The following is a 27,468-nucleotide window of genomic DNA, read 5'->3' on the forward strand; positions in this document are numbered from 1 at the left end:
GATAGGAGAAGAGGTAAGAACTTGGACTCATAAAATCTTCTGAAAATATGTAACCATCTGAAGGCCTGTCGCACCAGTTTTCCCCCAGAGCACAGAGCGCCTCATTCCTGGTCTCCGCCCTGAACTCCTCGCAGGGTCTGTTGAAGGCCAGCGGCCGCAGTGGCTTGTGATTTGATCCTTTAGAGGTGGGCAGTGAGTGCCAGGCTTTAGCTGGCACACTGAATGTGGGCTTAAGGTTTTGTTCTGCGTTTCATGTCTGTTTCGTCCTAGTTATCAGGGATCCCCCAAGGCCAGCGTTAGACGCCTTTGTGTCCACCTTTTAATTCGGTCTTTCCAATAAGACAATTGTGCAGGATGAGAGCTCACTAAAGACATTTTTTTTTTCTTTTCAACAAAGCCAGTTCGAAGGATGCGTCACCTGGCCATTGATGGGTAGTATCCTCTATTCATCTCATTAGTGACTCAGACCGGTAAGCCTTTTTATGGCTAAACCAAGGGCCTGAGCGGTATCCCAAGGGAGGGTGCAGTGGATGTAGCCCTTACAGGGTCCAGAAAGTTCATTCCCAGAGTTAGCCTAAGGAAGCAAAGAACTTCCTTGTCACGGGGTTAAGAGCTGTGTAGTGAAATGATGTTTCTGGTCTCTCATGAGAACACAGTATGTCTCCAGTTACAGACCCGCTATTCTACGACACTGGGCAGGTGCTGCTGGACTGGGATGATTCCAGCACTAACAAAGCAACAGGGGCTGAGATGACAGAGGCCCCTCAGGACTGGGACCCCTTAGGACAGACCCCCCGGGAGCTGGCCCAGCTGGACGAGGAGAATGCTGCTTGTGACTCTGTGACTCAGCATCCCTGTTTATCTGACTGGCCACCGGATGCTGGTCCTGGCACCTGGGTGGCAGAGACCAGACAGAATAGTCCCACTGGCCCCAAGCCAAGCCCTGGGGACCCAGAACAGGATGAAAGGAACCCCTGATCTAGTTTTGCTGAGAGGACCCAAGGCAAGTTTTGTCTAAAGAGATGCTGGTCTAGTAGGAACTGGAAATTCTACACCGGTCTGTGAAGCCAGCTCAAACCACAGACTTATAGGACCTATGCCTGAGTTCTCCTTTCTGGTTTTTCTCCTTATGACAACTGACACACAAGACAGAGACAAAGGAAAGCATTGACCATCTCTGGGAAGACAGGAATCCATAGAAAGTAAGGGTCTTCCTAACAAATCTTTACCAAAGTCACTAGAACTCAGGAATCAATTCACACCAATATTTTCTCCTGCTAATTTAAAGTTAGAGAAAGAAAAGGGCTCTTACCATCCTTGCTCCCATTGGACGCTGCAGGCAGGGGTTCAGGAGGACGACCTGGTCAGAAGTCTTGTCATCTGCTGACACTTATCAGAGGGCCCGGCACCCATAGCCAAAGCCTCGGGTCCATCCAGCGAGGAGCCCTGCACTGGCGCCGACGCCGCACGGGAGGAAGACTTTTCCTTTCTTCCCTTTTGGGTTCTTTGGCCATCCTCATAATTAATTGACATGAAACAAATTAACAGGAGAAAAACAAATTTCATTTCCTACCTACGGGGGCCTCATAAAAAACAGGAGACTCAGAGAAGTGCTCAAGGCAGGCAGCTCCTTTATACCTTTTCGGCGAAGGCACAATCAATCTGTGAAGAATCGACAAGACAAAGAAGTTTGGGCTGGGGGTAGCCAATTAGCGGGGGAGTAGCAAGGTTTGTGTAGCCAGCCTTCTGGGCCCTAATTCCACGTCTCTGCGAGAAGGGTGCCTGCTCCCTTCCTGAGGCAGGGAGGGTACCTTTCACGTGGGAGACGTCTTTCCTGCTTCCAGGGGAACGAAGGAGGGGCAGAGCGTCCTTCCTGCCCGGGCTGTTTCTTAAGTAACTTTAATTCAAGATAATCAGTGTGCTTAAGTGGCAGCCTTTGGGGTGACACAGTCTGGTCATTTCCATCATGTGATGCACTGAATAATATGTAACGGATATAGATACATGTAATAAAAATGTTACAACTGCAACTCTAAGAACAAGCGGTTTTGACCCCTAACTACCTGACAGGTCGTTACTGATTTCATCTCACTTAATACTAACGCCAGCCTCGTGGTATCAGAACTGATATGAATCCCATTTTCTGAAATACAGAGACAGAGGCCCAGATAAGCTGCCTAGCAAAGCCGCATAGCTCTTCAGTGACAGAGTCAGGATTTGAACCAAGGTCGATTCATTCCTGAGTCCTCTCTCTCACGGAGTCTGATCCGCACGTGAAGATGACATTTACGTGCAACCCCTTGTGGCATTTTCCCCTCAAATATCGGCCTGAATTACTTCATCATCTTAATATCACCAAGTGCCCACTGTGTCACACTCCCTCAAGAGGCTGGCGTACTAATTTGAGAACCAAGCTATCATCTTTTTTTTTTTCTTTCTCTCTTAATTTGAATCCTTTTACGTTGACAGTGCAGGAGAAGCAGCTCCATTTAGGGGACATCAGATATAGGAGATGCCGGGAAAACATGAGTGGCCTCAGAGGAAGAAATAAAAACTCCCTGCGGGAGATGCAAGTTCCAGCCCTGGTTCCTCTTTCGGCTGACCTTGAACCAGATGAATTCTCCCGGCATCTTATCAGACTGGTACATTTCCTGCTCTAGCCCCCTCTAGGGGTTGTTTTAAGGCAAAGATCAAAACCAAGCATTAACAGCAACACAGCAGCCACAAAAACCCAAAGGAGGCTGTAGATAGGAAAATAATCGTAAGGGCAGCTACACTATTCAAACAGAAGACTAAGTGTCTTTTGAGCAGGGACCTGATTAACTGTGAAGCTGCTGGGTGTAAACTCACCTGTCTGCACCCTGATCTCCTGATCTGCCGTGCTGTTGCTTAACTGGAGTGCACTAAACTTCAATTTGATAATTGCCTCCTCAAATCCCTTAATGAAGGTGCCTATCAAAATATAAATAATTACCCGGTGATTTTGTATTTGCAAACTCTACCCTAGCTGTTTATGCTTCACCGTGCTTCGAATAGGAAGTTCAGGGGCCCACCTCACTCTTTGCTAAGTCGTGGAGGCGGGGAGGGGGGAGATTTCTAGAGGCCAGAGGATGATGGCACCTTCACAGGGTCCCCACTCAAGGAGTCTGCTTTCACCTTCGCTCCCTCTCAAGGGGAGACTCGGTTGGTTTCTCTTGCTATTTATAGATCCAAGGGAGAGCAGCCTTTCTCTCGGGGCTGGTGGTGCAGACATCTTCCTCATCGCAGGCTCTGCCCTGGTACTTTCAGTGGGGAGGGTATAGCTTGGTGGTACAGGGCATGCTTAGCATGCGTGAGGTCCTGGATTCAATCCCCAGTACCTCCACTCAAGATAAATAAAGATAAATAAACAAGCTCTGCTCTGGGACTTTGGAGGGGTGGAGTCAGGGGAGGGTAGAGCTCAGCGGTAGAGCATGTGCTTTGCATGCATGAGGTCTTGGGTTCAATCCCCAGTACCTCCGTTAAAGGATAAAGATAAACAGGTTCTGCCCTGGGGCTTTCAAGTCCAATGGCAACCAGCGAACGGTGCCAGGGGTCGCTGTGAGCCCGGGTTAGCAGCTCCTGCACTTCCTCCTCAGGAATCTGTCTTGCTCTTTGGACAGTGTCTACCTTAGCTCATAGAAGGCACACCCCCTTCTCCCCCCGGACCTGTTCTCTTTCCTATTCACAAGAGCCCATCCGCGGAAGTGCTGGGAATCGTCCAGGAGGCTCAACACCAAAAGCCAGAAAAAAACAGAAAAGCGCAGAAACCTTACCCGATGTGGCCGCCTCTGTCGGGCTGCCTCTCTGAGCATACCGCTGGAGAGGGGGTGTGTTTATCTGCTGGGTCTTGAAATAAATGAAAAGGGAAGCAGCATCGCTGACAGAAGCCAGGTGATGAATCTGGGGCTTCCTGCGATGGTATTTTTCTCCTCCGTACTGCTTTTAAGCAAACTGACTTGTTGAGAGAGTTTGCAGCTGACAGCTCCTCCAGAAGTATTATTCTTAAAAGCTGCACTGGAATTATTCACCTCATGTAAAAACAAGTGCGATTTACATCTAATACGGGTAATTACTTTTACAGTTAATTAAAAGCGCTCTCATTAAACTCCTGCTGTGATGCCAACGCATAGCTCTTATTTGCAAACAGACCCTGGGTTTGAGCTCACCTCTGTGACAGATTGCTCCTACCTGAGAGGGGGCTGCCTTCCTCCGTATCAGATTTAGTCGTGCTGAGCCAACTGCCCAGGGTTGCCAGGCTCCCGCCAGCGCGCTCTTGTCCCCTGATAACCAAGCTGCAAAAAACGTAGCAGATAGAGGACAAAATAATTCATGGGACGTAACAGGGTAATTCTCAAAAGAAGAAGTCAAAGTTCAAAAATGAATGCCCTGCTATCTTTATTTACAGAAAAGCTGAGTTTGGAAATGGTTTTGCGGTCTTTCCTGCTAGTAACCCTCCCCAAAGAAAAATATCTCCCCCCTCCTTAAAATTTGTCTGAACATTTAAAAAGTTGGCAGTGTTTCATTCTGACCTAGCCAACTAGACTCCTCTCTTGGTTGAATGGATTTATGTTCAGATCTTAAGAGAGTTTACATACTTTTTTTTTTTTTTGCCATTTGTATCATTTCAAGATACATGGCTCTTAAATTCTCAGCTTTCTTCACATTTAGATTGAAACTAGTGTTTTCAGAATATCCTGTACCTGGAAACAGGGAACTCTGTCCTACAGAACCTTTTAAAACACATACTAATAAAATGCCTCCTCAGACGATCACATTTCTAGTAAGTAATTATGGTTTATTAATTAAAAGTCGTTTGAGACAAAATCCGAGGGAGCAGAAAGATTGTGATATTTCAAGAAGTTTACAGACCCCATGACTTCGAGGCTCTGGTATATTGCTTGGCGCTTTTGATATCTTGCATGGTTATTTGCTACCATCTGCTGGCCACTTGTGATATTGCAGGGGCTGAGCAGATTGTGCGTGGAGATTATGAAGTGAGTAAAATGCGTCAGTGTGAACGCTTAATACTATTCTTCGTGTATTCCGGTGACCTTATTTGAGTCTTAGTCTTTACAGTTGAGTGACCAGAGACTGAAGAATTCAGCTAAGAGGCATACGTGACGTTGAATCTGCACCAACTCTGGTTGCAAGAGTGCACAGTCAACTCAACTTTTAAAAAGTTGGGGAGAATCATTATCCTTAAATAAGGCAATTAAATTTAGAACACTGATTTAAATATTCAGATTCAAGGGCAGTATATGGTATTAGGGAAAGCAGAAAATACATAGCAGGTAGACCACATGGATTTCAGTCCCTCTTGTATCATTAATACCAAAGCCACTTCCTTCTACCCTGTCTTTGATGATACCATTTTCTCATATGCAGAAACGGAAGCATTGGGCCAATGAAGGGTTCTTATGGCTTATAGTTATTTTCCAAGTCTGCGTCTTTGTGAAGGTCAAAAAAAAAAAATTAAGATCTCGGATTGCAATAAATCACCGATATGTTCCAAATCTTACAATCTAAACTCATCTTGGTTGGCTTCTTTTAAATTTGAGGAAATTGTGATGCTCAGAACAATAGAAAACATGTGTCCAAACTATTGGAAAAATTGCTGTTGAAAAGGAAACCACTTACAATGGAAGGGGAACAGGATATGCATCTCAAAATGTGCTTCTTGGGCAGGAAGGATTATTGGGGAGTGGTTATTTTTGAGAAACTGCAGCTATAGGAGAATCTCTGAAAACAGAGTAGAAGTCACCCTTTTGTGAAGGAAATAGACCTTGATAGGAAAAAAATCTCCATTTATAGAGAAGAATGACTCTAAATCTCTAGAAACCCTCACCGATGGAGAAGGCCGTGACTTAAATCTGGATCACGACTCTACCCTTGCTGACGGTGTCTTTCCTGGTGCTTCTCCTGTGACTGGCCTCCACACACCTGCATCTTCTTTTACCTTCAGCTGGAGATGGTACCCAAGGTGGTGTTTGAGCCACGTCTGGGAGCTTCTCAGTTCTCCTGGGTATCGTCTGTGTGTACAGGAGGCATACAGTCATTAAATGTCTGTTTTCCTCTTGTTAAGCTGTCTTTATGACAGGAGGGGCTCAGCCGGGAACCTAGAAAGGTAGAGGGGAAAGTATTTTTCCTCCCCTACGTAACGTTGACTCAGAGTTTAAAATGCACTTTTGAATTCTTTTTGGAGTGTGACGACGAAACGTATTTTTCCTCCATGTTAGAATCTGTCCGCCGGTAGCGTTTATTTTCTGCACGAAAAGAAAGAGCCAAACACTTGGATTTCTTCCCTCGGTAGAGGAGTAGTTGATCACGAGCCCTGTTTGGACTTGTCGGATGAACCCTTGGCTGCATTCCCCCCAGCTCCCAAGAGACGACTTAAGCTGTGGGTTTTTCCCGTGAAACGCTCCCTGGGACTTGGCGAGTATCTGAGTCCAGGAGAACACTGCTGGGTCAAAGATGCATTATCCTGACTTAGGTCTTATAGCAAACCTCAGGACCCTGGTCTTTTCTTTCCATCGCCCTTCCAGGGTTGGTAACAGGTAAGTCACCGATTTGGAGGTCCCGGGGACTGTCTTCTGAAAACACGAGGGCACGGCAGCTCACGGCCACGCTGGGATCTCTGGGAAGGGCTTTTCCTTCTGCCCCAGTCCTTGGGTTATTACACAGGGTGGTCTCCCGATGGTGCCTTTCTTTTCTCAGTGCTGAGTAACAGAGTCCCAGACAAGAGAGATCCACGAAGGGAACTCCCTGAGGCTCTCGATTCCTCTCCTGTGCTTGTTGTAAAAAAAAAAAAAAAAAAAAAAAAAAAAGGGTCACGCCCTGCAGAACAACAGAAACGTGTCCTCTCACGGTCCTGGAGGCCAGAAGTCCAAGGTCAAGGTGTCAGCTGGGCTGTGCTCCCCCAGAAGGCTAGGAGGGGATCCCTCTGGCCTCTTCCAGCTTCCAGTGGCCCCAGGCGTCCCCGGGTTTGTGGCTGCATCAGCTCAATCTCTGCCTCTGTCTTCACATGGCCTTCTCTCCTCTCTGTCTCTTATTGGACTTAGGGCTCGTGCAGATGATCCAGGATGACTCACCTCAAGATCCTTAATCATCTCCTCAAAGACTCTGCTTCCAAATAAGGTCACATTCACGGGTTCCAGTGGTTTGGACATGCACGTATTGTTTTGGGTGGGGGTAACAATTCAACCCCTTACAGGTTCCTAGCTTCTCAGTCTTCGGAATCTCATTGGCAGGGATGTCTCTCCACCTGTCCCCCGGGACCTTTACTTTCCAGGCTCTTCAGAGCTGTGAGCAACGTTGATCCATGGTCCGGGATGACAATGCCCCTTCCTCATGGGTAGAAATAGCCCTGACCCACAAAAACCATCAGGAGCAAGCAACACATGGAGCTCAGGAGAAAAGAGACATCTCCTGTGAGGTGGAATGGCTTCTGAATGGAACAGACACACGCGTGCTGTGATGTCTAAAAGCCAGAGGAACTGAGGAGCCTGGGAAGAAAAAAAAAAAACTTTAAATATAGAGCTGCTTTTAACTTCTCAGTTCTCCACTCAGAACCGTGTCTCCCAAGGATTTTTGGAAGATGCTCTCAATGCGAGCTAACGTTTATTGATGGCTGGCCATGTGCTAAGACCCTGAGCGTATTCACTATGCCTTCCAGTCAGCGAGGCAGCTGTTATGATAGCCTTTGTTTTACAGGTGGGGAAACTGAAGCACAGCTGGTAGAGCCCAGGGATTTGGACCCAAGCGGTATGACTCCACAGCGTGGGCAGGTTTCCATCTATTTTGGGAGCTGAGTGACTGTTGGGGGTTTCCTAGCTACAGAAAGGAGGATGGCTGACTTCTGTAGGGAAATTGATTGCTTGAGGTTGAGTCCATGGCTCCAAACTCATACTTAACCCTTAAGGAGTTGAGCTGTTCTCCAAGCGGAAGTCTTCAAGTGAGGAACTTAATCAACTCCTCCGGTTTGGAAAAGGTCAGGTCAGAGCCCATCTGGAGACACCCGCTCTCCACGGAGCCATCGGAACAATCATTTGTTCCTGCCAAAGTGACATGTTTTCCACTTGGAGTCCAGCATCGTTCAGAAGAAAGTCCCGTCCCCTGGGTACCTCCCGCGTCGCTCTGCAGCGGATGACAGACCAACAGTATCATCTAAAGAAAAAAAAAAAAGAAAAATCCGGCATGGGCTTAGTGGATTAATCCTGACAAGGATAAATTGAATAATCGCAGGGAAATGGCAAAAGCTTTGGATTCTACCAGATGGCTTCTTTCCGTCTGTCCCTTGCGTGGGTCCTCGGTGGCAGATTGAAAAAAACAAAAGGTTGCCTTTGCTTTGCTGATCTTGTTAGTCATTGCTGCCATTGCTGCGTGGGTCCGTCAAAATCGGACACGGACTCGTTCTTGCAAACTCAACGTATTTCCACTCGAGGAAGGAAGGAAACTGCACACTTTCCTGGGTCGGAGCAGCATCAAATACGGACTTGCTCTTCCCTACCTCATTTCTAGATGGCATCTCCTAGGTTTAAAAATAACCCAAGCTTTCATCACCCCCACGCCAAGTGAATCTCTGCTTTCTCTCTCTCCCCCTCTGTTTTGTTTTTAAATGAAGCATAGTCCGTTGACAATGTTGCATCAATTTCTGGTGTCCAGCATAATGTTTTCAGTCACACATGAACATACATTTATTTCTTTTTATATTCTTTTTCATCATGGGCTACTCCAAGTTATTGAATATAGCTCTCTGTGCAATACAGTAGAAACTTATTTCTTCTCTTTATGCTCCTTAGAGGATGAATTCAAAAAGAGTTCCAAGTGAGAGGTGGGGCATCTCGCTGCCTCTGTGTCCAAGGCCCATCAGAGACCTCGGCCATGAAATGAGGAGTCTGAGTGAGAAAAGCATGACCCTCCAAGCCCTATGACTGGGCCTTGCGTATCATCTGAGAACCTTGTTGTCTGAATCTGCTGGGGCTCCCATAGCAAAGTACCGCAGGCTTAAACAACCGAAATGGATGTTCTCACAGCTCTGGAGGCTGGACGTCTAAGGCCAGGGTGGCGGCATGGTCCAGTCCTGGGCAGAACTCTCTTCCTGGCTAGCTGTGGCACCTTCTGGATGTGTGCGCGGACGGCCTCTTCTCGGTGCGTCTGTGCAGAGATCAGACACTCTCCGGTGCCTCTTCTTATAACAACGCTAATCCTACCAGATCAGGGTCCCTTTCTTATAGCCTCATTTAACCTTAATTACGTCTTCAGAAGCCCTTCCTTCTCCAAACAGAGCCACCCAGCAGTTTAGGGCTTCAACCCACGACGCATTTAGGGGGACATGAACATTCCGTCCATCACACTTGTTAAAATGTGGATTCTGATTCAGTATCTATGGGGTGGAGCCTGAGATGCTACATTTAACAAGCTCCCGGTGATACTCTGGTTGCTGGAGGTAGACTCCACTTTGGTTTTTTGTTTTTACTGAAGTATAATTGATTTACAGTGTTGTGTTACTTTCTGGTGTACAGCATAGTGATTCAGTTATGCATATTGTAAATACATATTCTTTTTCGTATTCTTCATTATAGGTTATTACAAGCTATTGAATATAGTTCCCTGTGCTATACAGTAGGACCTTGTTGTTTGTCTATTTTATATAAAGTAGTTAGTATCTGCAAATCCCAAACTCCTAATTTATCCCTCCTTCCACCCCTTCCCCTTTGGTGACCATAAGTTTGCTTTCTACATCTGTGAGTCTGTTTCTGTTTTGTCAGTAAGTTCATTCATGTCATTTTTCTAGATTCCACATATAAGTGATAGCATATGGTATTTTTCTTTCTCTTTCTGGCTTATTTTACTTAGAATCACAGTCCCTAGTTCCATCCATGTTGCTGCAAATGGCATTATTTTATTCTTTTTTATGGCCGAGTAGTATTCCATTGTATAAATATACCACAACTTCTTTATCTAGTCATTTGTTGATGGACATTTAGTTTGCTTCCATGTCTTGGCTGTTGTAACTAGTGCTGCTATGAACATTGGGGTGCAAGTGTCTTTTGGAATTAGAGTTCCCTCTGGATATATGCCCAGGAATGGGATTGCTGGATCATACGGTAAACCTATTTTCAGTTTTTTAAGGAATCTCTATGCTGTTTTCTACAGTGGCTGCACCAAATTACATTCTACCAAGAGTGTAGGAGGGTTTATTGTCTGTGGGCTTTTTAATGATGGCCATTCTGACTGTATGTCATGATACCTCATTATAGTTTTGATTTGCATTTCTCTGATAATTAGCGATTTTGAGCATCTCTTCATGAGCCTCTTGGCCATCAGTATGTCTTTGTTGGAGAAATGTCTGTTTAGGTCTTCTACCCATTTTTGGATTAGGTTGTTTGTTTGTTTTTGAGTTGTATGAGCTGTTTGTATATTCTGGAACTTAAGCCCTTGTCAGCTGCATTGTATGCAATAATTTTCTCCCAGGTAGACCCCACTTTGAATGGCCAGTTCCTCCTATTACCCCTGTTTTACAGATTAGGGAACCGAGGCTTTGAAAGGGGAAGAATCTTGCCGAAGGCTGCCCAGCTGTTACATGGGGGAGCCACACTTGGGGTGAGGGACTCTGATGTCAGGACTGGAACTACAACACTGTCCTGCAGCCTCAGCCCTGAGCCCACAGTGGATCCCCCGGGCACAGATCTCTGGCCCTTGACCCAGAGTTTCAGATTCACTAGGTCTAGGAAGGGGCCCAAGAATATGCAGGTGATGCTGCTGCTGCTGCTGCTGGACTGGGGACCACACCTGGAGAATCACCACTGTGCTGCTTTCCTAGATATTCTTGCTTTAGATGACACTGCCTCCCAAGAAAAGGATGACACTTGTGGCTTGAATTACACAGACCAGCCACCATGACTTAAATAAGATCACCTGAAAGAACTGGAAAGTGCCTGGTGTCAGGAGACCCTGGAAGACATGAGCTCCATCTTTGTGTGACCCATGGTGAATTACCCAATCACTCACCTCAATTTTCATTCAGTAAAACTAGTCAAAACCACAGGGAGGTACCACCTCACACCTGTCAGAATGGCTGTCATCAAAAAGTCTACAAGTAACAAATGTTGGAGAGGGTGTGGAGAAAAGAGAACCCTCCTACACTGTTAGTGGGAGGGTAATTTGGTTAACCACTATGTTAAACAGTATAGAGTTTCCTTAAAAAACTGAAAATAGAACTACCATATGATCCAGCAATTCTATTCCTGGATATTTATCCAGAAAAAAACCCCAAAGCACTAATTAGAAGAGATATCTGCACTCCCGTGTTCATTGCAGCATTATTTACAATAGCCAAGATATGGAAGCAACCTAAGTGTCCATCAAGAGATAAATGAATAAAGAAAACATGGTGTAGGTATACAGTGGAATATTACTCAGCCATAAAAAAGAATGAAATCATGCCATTTGCAGAAACACAGATAGATCTAGAGAATATGCTAATATGCTAGAGAGTATGCTTACTGAAATAAATCAGACAGAAAAAGACAGATACCACATGATATCACTTAGATGTGGAATCTAAAAAAAAATAATACAATTGAGTATATGTGCAAACAGAAACAGGCTCACAGATACAGAAAACAAACTCATGGTTACCAAAGGGGAGAGGGAAGGGGAGGGGCAAATTAGGGGTATGGGATTCACAGATACAAACTACTGTGTATAAAATAGATAAGCAACAAGGCTACATTTTACAGCACAGGGAATTATGGTCATTATGTTATAATAACTTTGAATAGAGAATAAGCTGTAAAAATACTGAATCACTATGCTGTATACCTGAAACTAATATAATACTGTAAATAAACTCTACTTCAATTTAAGGGGGGGAAAAAAAGAAAGAATCCAACTTTGTTTGGCTTGTGGGAGTTTAGAGACAAGTGTGAAAAACACCTTTTAGAGTTTCTGGCACTGAAGGTACATTCAGTCACTGCTCAGGGCTTCAGCCCCACTTAGCTGGTAGCAAAACAGACTGTTGCATAGAAAATGCAGTCTTTGCCTGGTGACATTGTCTCCTTTTGTTCCACTCTGGATTCATGTGGACCTGGAATTTGCTGTGCTAAATAAATTACTATGGTGATGGCCTTCCACTTATACCCACACTGTCCTAATGATGCATTGGCAGAGGAAACCCGCCACTTCTGGGTGAGAGAATAAGCCTTTCTATAGACCCGACTTACCCAAGATGGAGGCACTATTGTTTGCGGACCCCTGCACCATCCTGCCACACCCATAGTACCCCGCCGCCATTGCTAGCACACTCAGGCCATTGGAATGGTCCTCCACCTCCATCTTCCCCTCACATCCCACGTCCGGTCTTTCATGACATCTGTTGGTCTAGCCACACGCTGACCCCCTTGTCACCACCTCCCTGGCCACCATGAATGCCAGACCCCATTATCTTATACCTGAACTCCTGCAGTATCCCCCACAACTGGTCTCCCCTCTTGCCCTTTTGGTCCTCAGTTGTCTATTCTGTTAAAACAGAAGTCAGATAATATCTGTTCTCTCTTCAAACCCCCTCAGTAAAAACAACAAAGTGCGGGCAAGGAGGTGGAGAAGCTGGAACCCTTGTGCACTGCCTGTGGGAGTATAAAATAGTGCAGCTCCTATGGAAAACCAATATGGAGGTCCCTCAAAAAAATTAAACCTTGAATTACCATATGATTCAGCCATTGAACCTCTAGGCATACACACAAAGGAACTGAAATCAAGGACTTGAACCGATAGGTGTATACGCGTGTTCATAGCAGCATTATTCACTATAGCCAAAGTGTGGAAATAACCCAGTGTTACCCCATGGAGGAGTAGATAGTCAGTATGGGGTCTCTACATGCAATGGAATATTAAGAAATCCTGACACATACTACTACATCGATGGACCCTGGGTGAAGACATTATGCTAAATGAAATAAGCCAGATGCAAAGGAGCAAATAGTATATGGTTCCACTTATATTGGTATTAAAGACTGAATTATTCCCTACTCTCAAATTCATATGTTGAAGCCCTACCCTCCACTATGACTGTATTTGGATACAGGGCCTTTAAGAAGTCAATTAAGGTCAAATAGGGTCCTAAGGATGGGTCCCTAATCCGATAGGACTGGTGTCCTTATAAGAAGAGAAAGGGACACCAGAGATCTCTCTTTGTGCTCCCAGAAGGCACAATGAGAAGGTGGCCATCTACAAACTTGCCAGAGAGCCCTCATCAGAAACCAACCCTGAGGGCACCTGGAGTTTTGACTTCTAGCCTCCAGTATTGTGAGAAAATACATTTGCATGGTTTAAGCCACCCAGTCTGTGGTGTCTTGTTATGGCATATGATAGAGTGAGATACTGAGGGTTGTCAGATTCAGAGAGACAGAAGGCAGAATTGTGGTTACCAGGAGCTGGGGGCTGGGAGAATGGGAGCTATTGTTTAAGGGTTATGGAGATTCAGTTTGGGAACATGAAAAAGTTCTGGAGATGTGTGCTGGTGATGGTTGTACAACAATGTGAATGTACTTAGAGCCCCTGAACTGTACACTTCAAAATGGTTAGATTACTAAATGTTATGTTATGTGTAGTTTATCACAGTAACACCAAAAGTCACTCTAGTGGTCCTTCGCCACTCAGAATAAAACCCAATGTCCTCCGCTGAGCTCACCTCCACTATTTTCCTGATTTACCTCCCTCCAGCCACAAAGGTCTCCTTCCTCTAGCTTGACCGTGTCCAGCACATTTCTGCCTCGGGGCCTTTGCACTTGCTCTTCTCTCATCTAAGATGCTCTTTCCCCAGATGGCTTCACAGCTCATCCCCTTACTTTCTTCAAGCCATTACTCACTTGTTGCTTCTCTTTAAATTGAAAATCTTATTCCCTTACCCTCAGCATTTCCCTTCTCTCTGCTTCATTTTTCTTCATAGTACATTTCCTCTTCTAAAACACCAACCATTTACTGATATTTCTTTTCTGTATTCTGTCTTTTCTAGCAGAATATAAGCATCACCAGGGCAGGACCTTCCTGTGTTTTGTTTGTTGAGTCTTCCATGCCTAGAGTGAGACTTAGCAAGTGACAGGTGCTGAATGCATATCTTTTGAACAAGTAAATGAATATCATGATTGCTTGTGTATGTGTGTCTGACATTTCCTCTAACTGGGGAGTTTCTTGAGGGTTGAAACTGTGTTTTTTTTTTCCCACTTTTATTTCCAAAGCAACAAGAAAAAAATTCATGAAAAAGTAGATAGCAATAAATATGGACGAATGGATGGATGACGATGGATAATGGATGTATAGTTGGATGGATGATGGATGGATGGATGATAAATGATGGATGAATAGATGGATGGATGGATGATGAATGAATGGGTGGATGGGTGGAAGGATAAAAAATACACAGTGATGGCTTCGAGTTGAAGGGAGATGGATTTGACTATCCCAAATCTGGAATGGGAGAGAGACAGTAAGTCTGATTAAGGGCAGTCTCTGCTGATATGGACAGAGGTGTCTGGGGGGGCATATTATTTTATGAGCCATCAGCTTCTCTTTGTTGTGGCCTCTGAGCCATAGCTTTTGCCTTCACCCCACATCTGCATGTAATAAAGCTTAGTTATGGCATCCATATGTCTCTAATGCAAACACCAGGGCATATACTTCTAAAAAGCGCTATAAAGAGCAATGGCTCGAGAAGCAGCCCTTGCGAGCGTGAGCTCTTTATTATTTTAAAGGGCATTTCAACGACACCGCTGAATGTTCCCTGACCATAAGTCTGACTCCTGTCCTTTCTCTCTCTTTTCCCTCCTCTCAGGATATCAAAGCGGACTGCAGTACCTGTGCGGAAATAGAGGACAGAAAGGTAAGTCAGTATTTTTCATCCTTTTGGTTTCAAGCAGAACGAGAACTCTGTGACTTAAACCCAAGTGTTTAAGGCATGCCTTGCTGGACGCTGTCTTGCAAAGGTGATCCACGTGCTGAGCGTAGACACTTAAAGACAATCGTACTTTAAAATGCCTGTTTTGTTTTTTTTTCTTTCTTTGCAATCGGTGTGAGATCTGATAACTTCGATGAAGATTGCATGATGTAACTGAGTGTTACAAAAATTCGCCTTGATTTTTGTTTTAGTCACTTGCTTCTTGGGAAAGTAGCTCGTCAATCCTCAACTCATTTCACATTTTGGTTGACTATCTTTAATGATGATGATATGGAATATGCTGCGTATTACACAGAATTATATACCATTGCATATATTACAGAATGTATAATCATGGGCTTTTCAGGGTGTGTCCTAAAAAAATAGATCTGATCTATGCACTTTGGCTTAAAAAAGAGCCCGCCCCGATTTTCATCATGATCAAGTCATACGAGCAGTGATTTTCTATGTTATAAATGTGGTCATATGATGTTTGGGGGGGGCAGCAGAGAAGGGAGGTCATTTCCTACAGATTTTAGAGTTTCCCCCCCATTTATCTTCTTGTTACACTTGGTGTGGTTCTCTTCAGGGAAGGCACCGGCGAGACAATTGTTTTGCACTTTAATATTTTCAGTCTCCCTTTATTGGCAAGAGTTCAGAGAAGTGTCCGTGGCAGAGTGGATTTGAGCAGATCAAATTTTACCTTGAATGCCTCGGCTAAAAAGAGGTCAAATGAGTGAATTGAGGGTACCTATCTCCTGGCTACTTTTGACACCCTTCCAAAATTTTGAAAGATGTTCGTCCCTGTAACTGGACCATTATTGTCAAATGTGGTTATTATTTCAAGCAGAGGTTTTCAGCCCTGATTTTGTGATAGCTCGGTCATCTGCTGATGAATAAGGCGGCGAGGACATCTCAAAAACTAAATTTTTAGCTCTTAAAGAGAAGGCAGTTGCCATGCAAGATTTTAAGGGCCATTCATCTCATCACTTTGAAAGGAGTAATGAGACAGTGGCTTAAATCCGCACCCTGAGATGTTAGCTTAGTTCCAGCTGTGTGTCGCTCTAGTTTGCAGGCAAAGGTGTTTGTTTCCATGCGTATTTGCGTTCGCTGAGGGTTTACGTGCTGGTGTCCTTGCATGCGTGCATTTTGTGAGTTGGACCAATGGAATTTAGGCTGAAGATGCATCCACAGCCCTTTTTATCTGTTCCCACCAGCTCTGCCATCAGGAATCTGCCAGCAGCCACTCTGCTCCCCATATCCCAGTAAAAGCCTGTTCCCTGCCCTGCTTCCAAAGTTCAAGGTCTTTTCCCTTCCCTTGGATTTTAATGGAATTCACAAGTGTGTTTCTGTTTAGATTTTTTTTTTTTTTTGTCTGTTGGTTTTGTTTTACTTTCTTTGCCCATAGTGTTTGAAAGATACCGGGAGAACTGAGGCTGTTCAACAACATCCTTTCTATATCATCAACACGATAAATGGACAACCAGGATACTCTCTGGGCAGCGCAAGGCGGCCACGCAGCTCCGCTCTGCTATCCAGACTGCCTTTGGTTCATATATCATGATGGGAATGATCCCTCAAGTCTGTGGATGCCCTCGGGTGATGACTGGCGGGAAGAAGTCATGTGTGATCATTCTGTACCTAGCTTCAGCTGCTTACAAAAGAGCGACCCAGACACAAGCACACCCAGAGGCATTTCTGTGCGTTGGCATAGACTGTTGGCTTGAGTCAGACACTTCGAATGGAGCCTCATTTCTAGAGGACTTTCCTGTCTTTTTCTAACCTTGGCCATACATGGCTGATGATCTGTGAATTAACTGAATCTTTCACGGTAATTAATTGGGGATGACTTTTGGCAACACGACCACCACAGCGCCTACTTACAGGAGGACTCCTCTTCCTCTGAATTCTGTTCTGATTGTGTGTGTGTGTGTGTGTGTGTGTGTGTACGTGTACGTGTGTGTGTGTGTGTGTGTGTGATTCTTACATTGGGGCTGTCGCCTCTCTGGATCTCCTAACATAGTGGGAAGTGGGAAGGAGGTGTTGGAGGTAGCTCTGCGTATCAGGGTCCCATCTCTTAATGGAAGAGTCAAGATGCAAACCCTAGTCGCCCCAGAGGGCAGTGTCCCCCACCCTCAGTGGGAGAGTGGCCATCCCACCCTCCGGACAGCGACGCGGCGTGAGGTCACGCGGGCAGACAGCCGCCTCGGCGTCTGGACTGCTCTTCCTCCCGTGTCTGGAACGCACTCTGGACTTCTGTCACCCCGACGTATAATTATGAAATGTCACCACTGAAGTGATGACACTTGCTCGTGTATGGGTGTGCGTCCCTCTCCATTCATTCCGAATGCTTCGGGCGAAGTCCGTAATTTGATAAAGTGGAATTGAAGTGACAAGAGATGACAGAGGTGCCAAAATAATAAGTCAGCCTGCCTCTGAAGAGGCAGCCCCTTGGCCTGAGTGGGGTTTTTTATGAAAAACTGAGTGCTCCGAAGGAGAACTGGGAGAGGTTTTTTTAAAGCTCAGTTTCCTTTAGTTAAGGAAGCTGAACGTGGTGTCTGTAGGACAAGACGGCTTCCCAAGAATGACTTCCCTTCTCCTTTTCTCCTTCCCCTTTCCCCTGCTTCCCCCTGCCGGCCTCCCTCCCCGAGTTCTGCATGCTGGGATGTGCTGGTGTGCTCACATCTGTCTGCACCTTTGTGTGTGGCTGGGCATCCTCTCCATGGAAGGATCTTAGACAACACAAGGTCTACAGTTTCCCGTAGTGCCCGCTGGCGTGTCCCCCCGCCGCACATGCCGTCAGCGTCACGCCTTATCCCCTGCGCTTCCACTCAGCAGGGCCGCTCACCTTGAGATGAGCCCTTTCCCCGTTGACTCCTAGACCAGATGTAGTGATGGCAGATAAATGGTGAATTTCAAGAGGTGAAGAGAGCCCTCATCTTAATGAAAAGCCATCAGATCTCTCTTCCTGGTCCCTGCATGGTCAGTCTGGGCTGTGAGACCATTGAATGAGGGTTTTTTTTTTTGCTTTGTTTTGCCCTCCGTTTCTCTCTTTGTTGGTTTGCTTGTTTGTTTTATTTTAACATCCTCGATGTCTGCTCTCCATCAGCCCTCAGTGAGCTGGCTGGCATTTAGGGAACCTTGCCCGGCTGTCTGTGGAGGATTTCACGGTGTGGCCTGCTCTGTGGTTTCTGTTTCCGTTTCTCTTTTGCTTCCAAGCCCCCGCAATGAGCAGCAGCCCTGTGACTGGACCTGCTTTTGGATGACTTCCCGGCCATTCCAGGCAATGTCGATGTCACAGGGAGATCTTCGAGGCGGGAAGCACTTTCCTCCCAGAAGTGGGATTGTTTCCTCCCAGAGGCGAATGCAGCAGAGCTCACTGGGATTTTGCAAAGACGATGTGAGGTCACACCCATCCCTCGGGGCCCCTGCACATCTGGCCTTGCAAAACCTCCTGCGTTTGACATCTCCAGGACCCCGGGGTGCTGGTGGGGAGCGGAGGCATTTAAACTCATTTTTGTTTGTGCTGTAAAACCCATCTGAATTTCAATACTATGATGAAGACCGCGGCTCAGGTGGTGAGAGCAGGGGCTGATGGATCAGTCAAGGGGAGAATCTGTCAGGAGGAGACGAGGGCCCATTTGTCAAAGGCTATAAACCCAGACAGGGTTTCCTCTCCTCACTTACGGCCTGGCCTGGTGCGGCGAAACAGTTTCAGATCTGCTATAAAATTGCCTGGAAGGAGTTTGAGTGGTTTTTAAAGTTAAGGCGACTTTCAGGTTGGGTCCGATTGAAGCTGGTGAGTAGGAGGTAGACACTGTAGTGCCGTGGTTAACGCTGCGAGTTGGGAGCTTTTCCTGTTTCGATACTTACTCTGGGTCGGGCATCCTTAAGTGCCGTCGGATACTTACAACAGCTTGTGTCCGACACACTGTCAGTAGCCCCGTTATACACAGGAAAAATGGAAGCTCAGAGAGGTTAAGTGACTCGCCCAAGATCACTCAAGTTACATTCCAGGCCGGGACTTGAACTCAGAGACTCTTATTTCGGAGGCTGTGTCCTTAGCCGCGATGCTATACTGCCTTACACATGTGTGGAAAGTGAATTAAATGTGCAGAATGTGGGATTCACTGTTTCCAACGGATGAGTTTCTGCCTTCACCCGCGGCTGAGTAAATAATCTAGTTTTCAGTCTGGGACATCCTTTCAGCCTTGACATTTTATTTTATTTTAAAATTTTATTTATTTTTATTCTTTTTGGTGGCAGAGGGGGTAATTAGGTTTTTATTTACTTATTTTAATGGAGGCACTGGGGATTGAACCCAGGACCCTGTGCACACTAGGCACGCACTCTACCCCTGAGCTATCCCCTCCCCCCCGCCTCGGCATTTTAGCTTGAGCCGATTCACAGTAGAAATTTATCACAGTTTTGTCAAGCCTGAGCCTCCGGTGAGCCGTGGGTGCCCGGCTGGGAGGACCCAGGACATCTTCTGGTCTTGAGGACAGGACACAGTGGCCCCAGAATGCAGTCCTGGCTTCCGTTTCCAACAGATCCAGCTCAGTTTCTAGCTTTTACCTTTCCAGCAGCATCTATGCAAAGATGAGAAAATTCCATGCTCAAAACACGGACGTGCACAGAGCGCACTGGTTAAAACCACAGGCTCTGAAGGCGGAAGGTCCGGGCCTGAATCCCCGTTCTCCCACGTCGAAGCTCCGGGACCTTGGGAGGCCTTCTCACCCCAAATCAGTCTCCATTTGCCCATCTGGAAACTGGGGACAATGAAATCCACTGGAAAAGCTGAGTTTGAGGTATCGACAAGATAGTATGCAGAGCAGCATGTTTTAAGCCTGGCACAAACTAAGAGCTCCATCAGCTGCTGCTACTTTTTTTCTTGTCTTCACACATGTCCACACCCACAGGTGTTCCGTGCCGTTTATAATTAAATTCATTTCAAAAAATGAGTCCCCCAGAAAGTGTTACAGGGGCTCAGGGAAACCGGCAACCAGTGGGACCTAGCGGGCTTCAAGGGTATCTTACAGGAGAAGGGATGCTTGGCCTAAGCCAGGAAATAACAAAGTCACCTGTCTGCCGGGTCCAGGCAGGACTCGTAAATGACTGAAGGGAGAGAGAGGATGAATGCTGGGCGGTATGGAGGTTGGGGGGGCAGCCTTGGACTCAAGGGCAGCGGCTCCACGTGCAGGAGCTGTCCTTCAGCTGCCTGTTGCCATGTGGAGTGTAGGTTCAGTGGTACCATTTACTAAGCCAATCTGGAAATCTGTACGTTAACGTCAAAACCACTAATTTTTAAACACCGTGCAAAGCCAAATAAAACGTATTTGCAGAAAAGATTCAAGATTCAAGGCTTGAGACTTACAAACTGAGTCTCAGTGGATTAGGGAGAGGTCTTGTGTGTGTAATTCCAGCGGTGGTGTCTGTTGAAGGCTCTCTCGGCAGAGGGAACGGCGTGGTCAGTGACACAGAGGTGAGAAAGAACGGGGCAGGCTCAGGGTAAACCCGGGTCCAGCGTGAATGTCCAGGCGTGGCTGGAGGGGAGACTGGTGCGGTGAGTAGGTAGGAGACCGTGGAGGGTGTTCGTCATGCCGATGGATTAGAGCTTTGCGTCCATCTCCCTCCCACTGGAAGAGAGAGTCAGACAGGGCAGGTCCTTGTTGGATGAGGCCAGAATTGTATGGAATCAGGGAGGTCGTTGAAACTTTGAGTGACTAACTCAGCCAAAGAGGGAGTCATGAGGGAAGAGGAGGTGGGGCCAGAGCACAGAGATGGAGCCAGAGGCTGGCCCTGGGGAGCGCAGGGATGCAGGGAGCGGGCGGCTCTGGCTAGAACAAGCCGATGTCAGCCAGGACTCTGGGAAATCATGGTGCTGGGAGGCCAGCCAGGTGTCCTCTTGCTAAAGGTGTTTGACGAGGGAGGACCACGTTCCCTGCAGGCCAGCACTGCCCACGCGTGAGACTCAGATGTCAGCTGATGGATGAGATGTCTGCAGATCAAATCACTTCATGAAGAAGTGACGGAGTTGTTCTCTTGTCACCTGTTTCTCAGACCTTGGGATTACATGGGGGAGACATCATTTGGTTGGTTTTGGTTTGTTTTGTTTCTTCTGTAACAAACCTGAAGGCTGGCACATTTGCTAATGTACCTTTTAAACTGAGAGACCCAGAACCCTTGACAAGGAATTCTAATATCTGGCTGTATGTTAGTAACATTGTTTTACTTCTGAATGAGGGTTACATTCTTTGTATGACAAAGGACACTGCTCTTTCCTTTCACTTCAAAAAACGATTTTCTTTTTAAAAAAGTCTACTTATGATTTTAAAAAATAATCTTAAATCTAGTAAGAACGAAACAATTGAGTTAATGTCATGAAAATCAGATTCATGTAGAAAATTCGTGCAAATGGATTGCAAATCACAGGTGTTTAGGAAGCACTGTTTTCTAATGGTGGGTTTGCAATCAGGGAAGATGCTTGGGTTTGCATTTGGGAAGTTTCAAAGTCTACGAGCATACAAGGGTGACCAGAAGAGGGCCAGGATGAAATTAGAAATCCAGGCTAGAGTGCAGACAGGAGGGCACTGGTCTGAACTACAGCCACCCAGGAGATGGAGAGGAAGGTGTGGATCTGCGAGTGAGTTAATCAGCCCTACCCACGTGGTTTGGTGGCTCTGACCACGGGGTCATGGACAGCTTCATCCAGGAACATGTCAGAGGCCGCTTAGCTTAAGTACCTGTGCGCAGCTGGCTGCCATGAGGAGTGAGGGAGTTGATCAACGTGGACAATAAATTAATCTCCTGGATTTCAGAGGCTTAGGTGCCAGTGAGGTTGAAATGAGCACAAAGCAGTCACCAGGGTTGGTTTTCTATTAGCACTGTTCTCTTGCTATGGGGATGGGAGTGGATTAGTCCTGGGGCTCTGACAGGCAGAATAAAGACAGAGAAGGCTCACTCCTTACCCAGAGGGGCTCTCCCAGAATGGGAAGCATTCACGGACAAGTTTCTCATTAAAGACTGAAATGAGATACTTAAGGCAGACGAGGGCAGAGCCTGCAGTGAGCACCGTTTGATGAGACGAACAGAATGCATCTGGGGATTGGATTTCTTTCCTGCTCCAAATGTCCTTTGTTGAAGGCTGATTGTGTGTACGCATTACGTGGGAAGAGGCTGCAAGATTCCCAAACACTGTGGAAATGAAAATTAAAGCATCCCGGAGGAATGATATCTGAGTTGCAGTTGATGGGGGACAAAAAGGTTAGAGGCTCCCAGGCAGGGTGCGGAGAGGAGAGTCTGGAGAAAGAAACTTTCAGGACTCTGGAACTGAATAGAGTTTTGTGGCTTAAGATGAGGCTGGAAAGTAGAAAAGGGTCAGGTCATCCAGAGCCTTACAAGCATGGGGAATGTTTGTCCTTTATCCTAGAATGATGTATCTCCTTTATCTGGAATGTGATCGGAGCATGTGAAATGATCAGATACATAGAGACAGCGTCAGTGCCTTGTGGGGTCTACTTGATCATAGCTTATGCCTGACGGCTAAGACCTCCGATGGTCCCCCCCAGTCCCACTGTCTCTGGTCACAGAGTGGGGCAGAGTTCTCGTACACCAGCAAAGACTTGACCTGCATTGCTTGGCTTTTCTGTTGTGCCCCCCCCCCCCCAATTCTACATCTCCTGCCAATTCCTCAAGACTGTGCATCTTCTTTAGATGCTGAACTCTCATTCCTGTTGGGCAAGGTTCTCATTCCCAGTGTGTTGACAGCCACCCACCAGCCTGTGGTTTGTCTGTGATTAGTGCTCACTCTTGCTTCTGCCATCTCCAGCCAAAGGATAGAGCCATTCATCACAGGCAGAGCCACTCACATCTGGGGACCTGACTCAGCTCCTGTGCTCAGCGTGGGTTTGTGGCTGAGGTCTGGGTGAGACTTGGTGTGTCCACCACAGGTAGACCCCACCCTATCCCTGCCCTCTGCTGGGAAGCATAGGAGAAAGCTAAATGTACAGCCACCACCTTCAGTTTTACGTGAACTTAGGGACTAGCCAAGTGGAGGGATGATAAATCCAGTGTCTGGGATTGTGTGTTCAGAACCTCAGAGAGAAGGGGATGGAAGTCAACGCTGGAGAATAACCTTCACCCATTGCCCCCCAGATGGTGGATACGGGTTGCTACCAAGAAATCCTCCGCATTTTTGTTCACATCTACATAATTTGCTTCAAAAGACAATGTTGTATGGTGGAAAAGAGTTTTGGATTCCAACAGATCCTAGTTCTGTTCTTTACTAGCTGTGAGATCTCAGAAAAGTCACATTAGCTTTCTGGTCCACAGTCACACCATCTGTCAAATGGGGATAGGTCAGGCATCCATGTGTTATTCTTACAGGCTGTATTAGTCAGGACGTATTCCACTGCATGATAGAAAACCAAATTGGACTAGCTTGAGGGAAAAAAAAAGACAGTTCTGAGATCAAATGACAGTAAAATTGGGCTGTCTTCTGGTCGAACTTAAAATTCAAATGAGATGACCACGGAAAGAGAAAGCGTCTTTCCCTATGGTTTTGGCACAATTCCGGAGGGTGACGACACACACTGGCTTCACCCCAGTCACTTCGCTGTGGGAAGCAGTCTCTGCTTGCCTGTTTGCCTCCACCCACAACCGGAAGTGGGAGGAGCCCCACTGGAACCACTTAAAACAGGAGAATAAAGAAAACCTTTTTTATTTCAGAAGAGGAAATGGGTAGTAATGATTGCACCTCACATGTGTGGAACCCTGACTGTATGCCAGACATAGTTTTTGGTGCATCCTATGACTGAATCCTTACAGAGATCCTATAAGATACTACAATATTGATCCCCGTTTTGCAGACATGAAAACTGAGGGAAGGAGGAGTTAACTAACGTGCCTGACATCAGCCAGGCAGGCAGTATAGGATGGGCTTCCAACCCAGGGGGTCTGCTTTTGGTCCTGAACCCTGAGGCTGTGCCACCTCTTTGGAGGCTGCTGCACAGGAAAAAAAACCAAACCAAAAAAACAAAAACAAAAACAAACCCGACTCCTGAATGCACCATGGGCTCAGCGCCTGGCTCACAAGGAAATGATGGCTCTATTTATGAGAATTATTGGTGCAGGGCACTCGACGGAACAGAAATAGCCCGGGCCGTTGCCAAATGACATTCTGTGGTGCATCTCCTACACGTAATTTCCCCTTAATAACGCATCCTAAGGTATTGTCCCGCGGTCCTCAATGAGTCTGCGCTTCAGAGTGATCAGAATACTCGTGGGTCCAGTTACTGCCTCACGGGCCTGCAGGGCTGAGGGTTATTTTTGCAGACGAGAGCCTCTGAACTCCAGGACGGGTCTCTGTGCCTGCCTTTTCTATTTTACCTGCAGGGTAACTGATGCTTTCTCTCTTACTGAACTTTGAAAATGAGATGTGAGTCATACTTTCCCTCTTTCCTTTATTTTAGGAAAATTTGAAGGTGGTGGTGGAGGGGGAAGGCATGTTAAAAACTGGGAGAGCTGCTCAACTGGATGTGATGTGCAGTTAAATTCATCTCTGATGGTCTGGCAACCCAAATGACAGATGAGGAGGGGTTCTGGGGACACTGAGCAGTACCCTGAGCAAAGATGTAACACAGCGAGTGCCATGAAAAGCTATTGAGTGGCTCCGGCTATGTGTCTGTTACACCCTCTTGTCAGCCTTGAAGTTGGCTTTGGAAAGCTCGTTTAAAGAATCACAGGTGTGACAGACTGGCTGAGAGCTTCAGCGCCTGGGTTTGGACCCCAGCTTGGCTACTTCCTAGTTATGTCACCTCTCAGATGCTCCAAGTTGTCATCTAAAATGGATAGGATAAGAATAGCTACTTTCTGGGATCGCCATGGGACTCAGTGAGCTTGTGTACTTGGGGAACAGAGCATCCTGGCTGGGTGCTGGGTACACCTTCAATGAAAGCAAGTGACCTTAGTGTTGTAGCCTTATGTTTGCTTTCCTCCTACTCTTTCTTAATCCTCATCTCAGTTTCCTAGATCTCTGGTGGGACCAGAGAAGTTACATCTAGGAGCAGGTACGTAAGTAGCAAAGCTTAGCCTGAAGACCAGGTCCCCAGTTTCAAGTGTAGGGTTTTGTATGTCCTGCAGGTACTTATCAATCTGGGTCAGGGCACATGGAGAGAATTGGAAAGCCTCATGAAAGGTGTAGGCCTGTGACTAGAAACGATTGAATCTCTGATGTCAACTCAGATTGATTGATCGTGGCTGCATGAGGAGCCTGAGCTGTGGGTTCTACCAGAAAGGGTGCGTGATTGATTAGTGATGCCTGCCAAAGGTGAAGGAGTGGGAGTTACAGCACGTGTGCCAGGAGTAGACTGTGCCTGGCCCGGAATTTGGCAACTGGTGAGTGAAACAAACCCCATTGCTCCGTATGGACGCCCAAAGATGAAGAGAAGCAGACGCCTCATGCTTCTGTGAGATTCACTCCTCGGTCTTCACTTTTGAGAAGACCTGTTTCTCCTGATATATGATAGATTTGCAGTCTATCAAAACATGGGCACGTTTATAAATAGTACATGCCTTAAAAGCCATTTCACATATAAGAGCTTTGTATCAGGAGTGTGTAACCACACTTTCCTTGGCCCTTAAGAAGCCTACTCTGTTGATTACGTTTGGGTGGTCGTTTAACCTGACTTCAGCCTCAGATGGGGAGGGTTATGCTTTTGATACTTTGATTTTAAGAGTGTGATTTGTCTCTAATATTTGTCATCTCCTTGCAATTGTGTATTCATCGCAGCTGAATCGCTTCCATTTTAATACCATTCATTAAAGCTATTATTTTCATTTGTCATTTACTTAACAGAAGCAAGTCTGTTCTTTTTTGTGTAATTTTTAGTGATACATCTTTCTTTAAACTCTGAATTAAAATGCATTTAGGAAGCGCTTAATTAAGTGCAGAGTCCCTTTCCTAGGATATTTCTGTCATCTCTTCTCAAAAAAAAAAAATAGCCATCGGCTTTTTGTGTGTGTGTGTGATGAGCATAGTGAGTGTTAATTAATTCTTTCTCTTCAGTTGGTGTGTTTTATTATCTCCCTTCTTGATACGTGATTGGGCGACTCTGTACTTTAGATAGCAGGCATGCCCTGTACAGATGTGATTTATGTTATCCCAGCACTTTTGCACAGTTCAGCTGAAATTTGCTTCGTGTTCATCAAGGTCAGAAAACCCAGGGATTATGCCATCCATCTCAGCAGCCAGAGGGGCTGAAATAATTTGTGGTGGTACTTGAAGCAACAGCAACAGAATTCAAGAGTGGGATGGGGAAGACACACACGCACGTGTGCACACACACGTGCCCAAGCCCTTGCACACTTTATACGGTGTTCTGACCATTTTACTAGGGTGTGGGTTTTTTTTTTTTTTGCCAATTATAGATTAGAATTTGTTTTTGCATAAAGTCATCCCAAATGCATTATCTTTTACAGTGGCCAGTGCAGACTCAAAGCTGTCAGAATCTGCAGGTTGGCCAGAGGTTTTTCTGATTTTCTTTTGAACCAAAAGGTTTCCTGGGTGGATTGGAAGACAGATCCTTGAAGACAGAACACATCTCAGGCTCAAGATGTCCTGGCTTTTGGTTAAGGGGGCAAACGTCTGGAAGCAAATCGTCCTCATGAACCAGGCTCGCAGGGTCTGACTTGGCCAGGGAGGTTGGCAGCTTTTCTTAGTCATCTGAGCCAGTTAAACAACTATTTTCCGTGGTACAGAGAGAATGAAGTCTAAGGAGTCATTGTAAACTTTCAGTGCATCTCTGCATCCCCCTCAAAATAGCACCCTGACTTGCAATATGGAAAAAAATTAAGAGTTTTTAATTTGATCTATTCACGTTGAGCTTTTCTGTTGATCTAATTCATCAGTTCATAAATGGACAAAGATTCATTTTACCCCTGTGAGAGGAGCGTTTTCATGGGGGAAATCATGAAAGCTAAGAGCAATCATTGAGGCGTTAACAGAAAATTCCCACAAAGGAGATCACAGGACAAACAAACACATGGTAAACACCTGTCCTCGACACCTATGTGAGAATGCACATTAAAGCCCCTGTGAGACACTGTTTTCTACCTACTCAGCCACGTGACATAGGATTATTGCGTCTTCCCGTAGTGGTGAGGTTGCTGTGCAACTGACTTCCTCATTCTTTTTTAAAGCACAATACGTATTATTATCATTACTATCATTTTTAATTGAAGTATAGTAAGTTTACAATGTGTCAGTTTCTGGTGTACAGCATCATATTTCAGCTATACCTGTACATACATATATTCCTTTTCATATTCTTTTCCATTGTAGGTCACTATAAGATATTGAATATACTTCCCTGTGCTACACAGTATAAACTTATTATCTATTTTATATTTAGTAGTGTCAGGAAACCTCCAACTCCTGACTCATGCTTTCTCCCCTCTTTCCTCCCTGGTAACTGTAAGCTTCTTTTCTATGTCTGTGAATCTGTTTCTGTTTTGTA

The 27,468-nt window shown here is 45.9% G+C and overlaps 1 protein-coding gene across 11 annotated transcripts in view; it reads left to right on the top strand.

Annotated features, from left to right (window-relative positions):
* The window catches only part of RBFOX1 (RNA binding fox-1 homolog 1), a 1,986,757-nt gene that overhangs the window by 1,096,839 nt on the left and 862,450 nt on the right, over positions 1–27,468 (top strand). For all 11 annotated transcript variants that reach the window (XM_074346731.1, XM_074346734.1, XM_074346737.1 and 8 more), the window contains one exon: positions 14,852–14,899. In XM_074346731.1, coding sequence (XP_074202832.1) covers positions 14,852–14,899 — 48 coding nt within the window. The remainder of the gene's footprint in view (positions 1–14,851; positions 14,900–27,468) is intronic.

The sequence above is a fragment of the Camelus bactrianus genome, chromosome 18 (genome assembly GCF_048773025.1).
Source record: "Camelus bactrianus isolate YW-2024 breed Bactrian camel chromosome 18, ASM4877302v1, whole genome shotgun sequence".
NCBI classification, from domain to species: Eukaryota; Metazoa; Chordata; class Mammalia; order Artiodactyla; family Camelidae; genus Camelus; species Camelus bactrianus.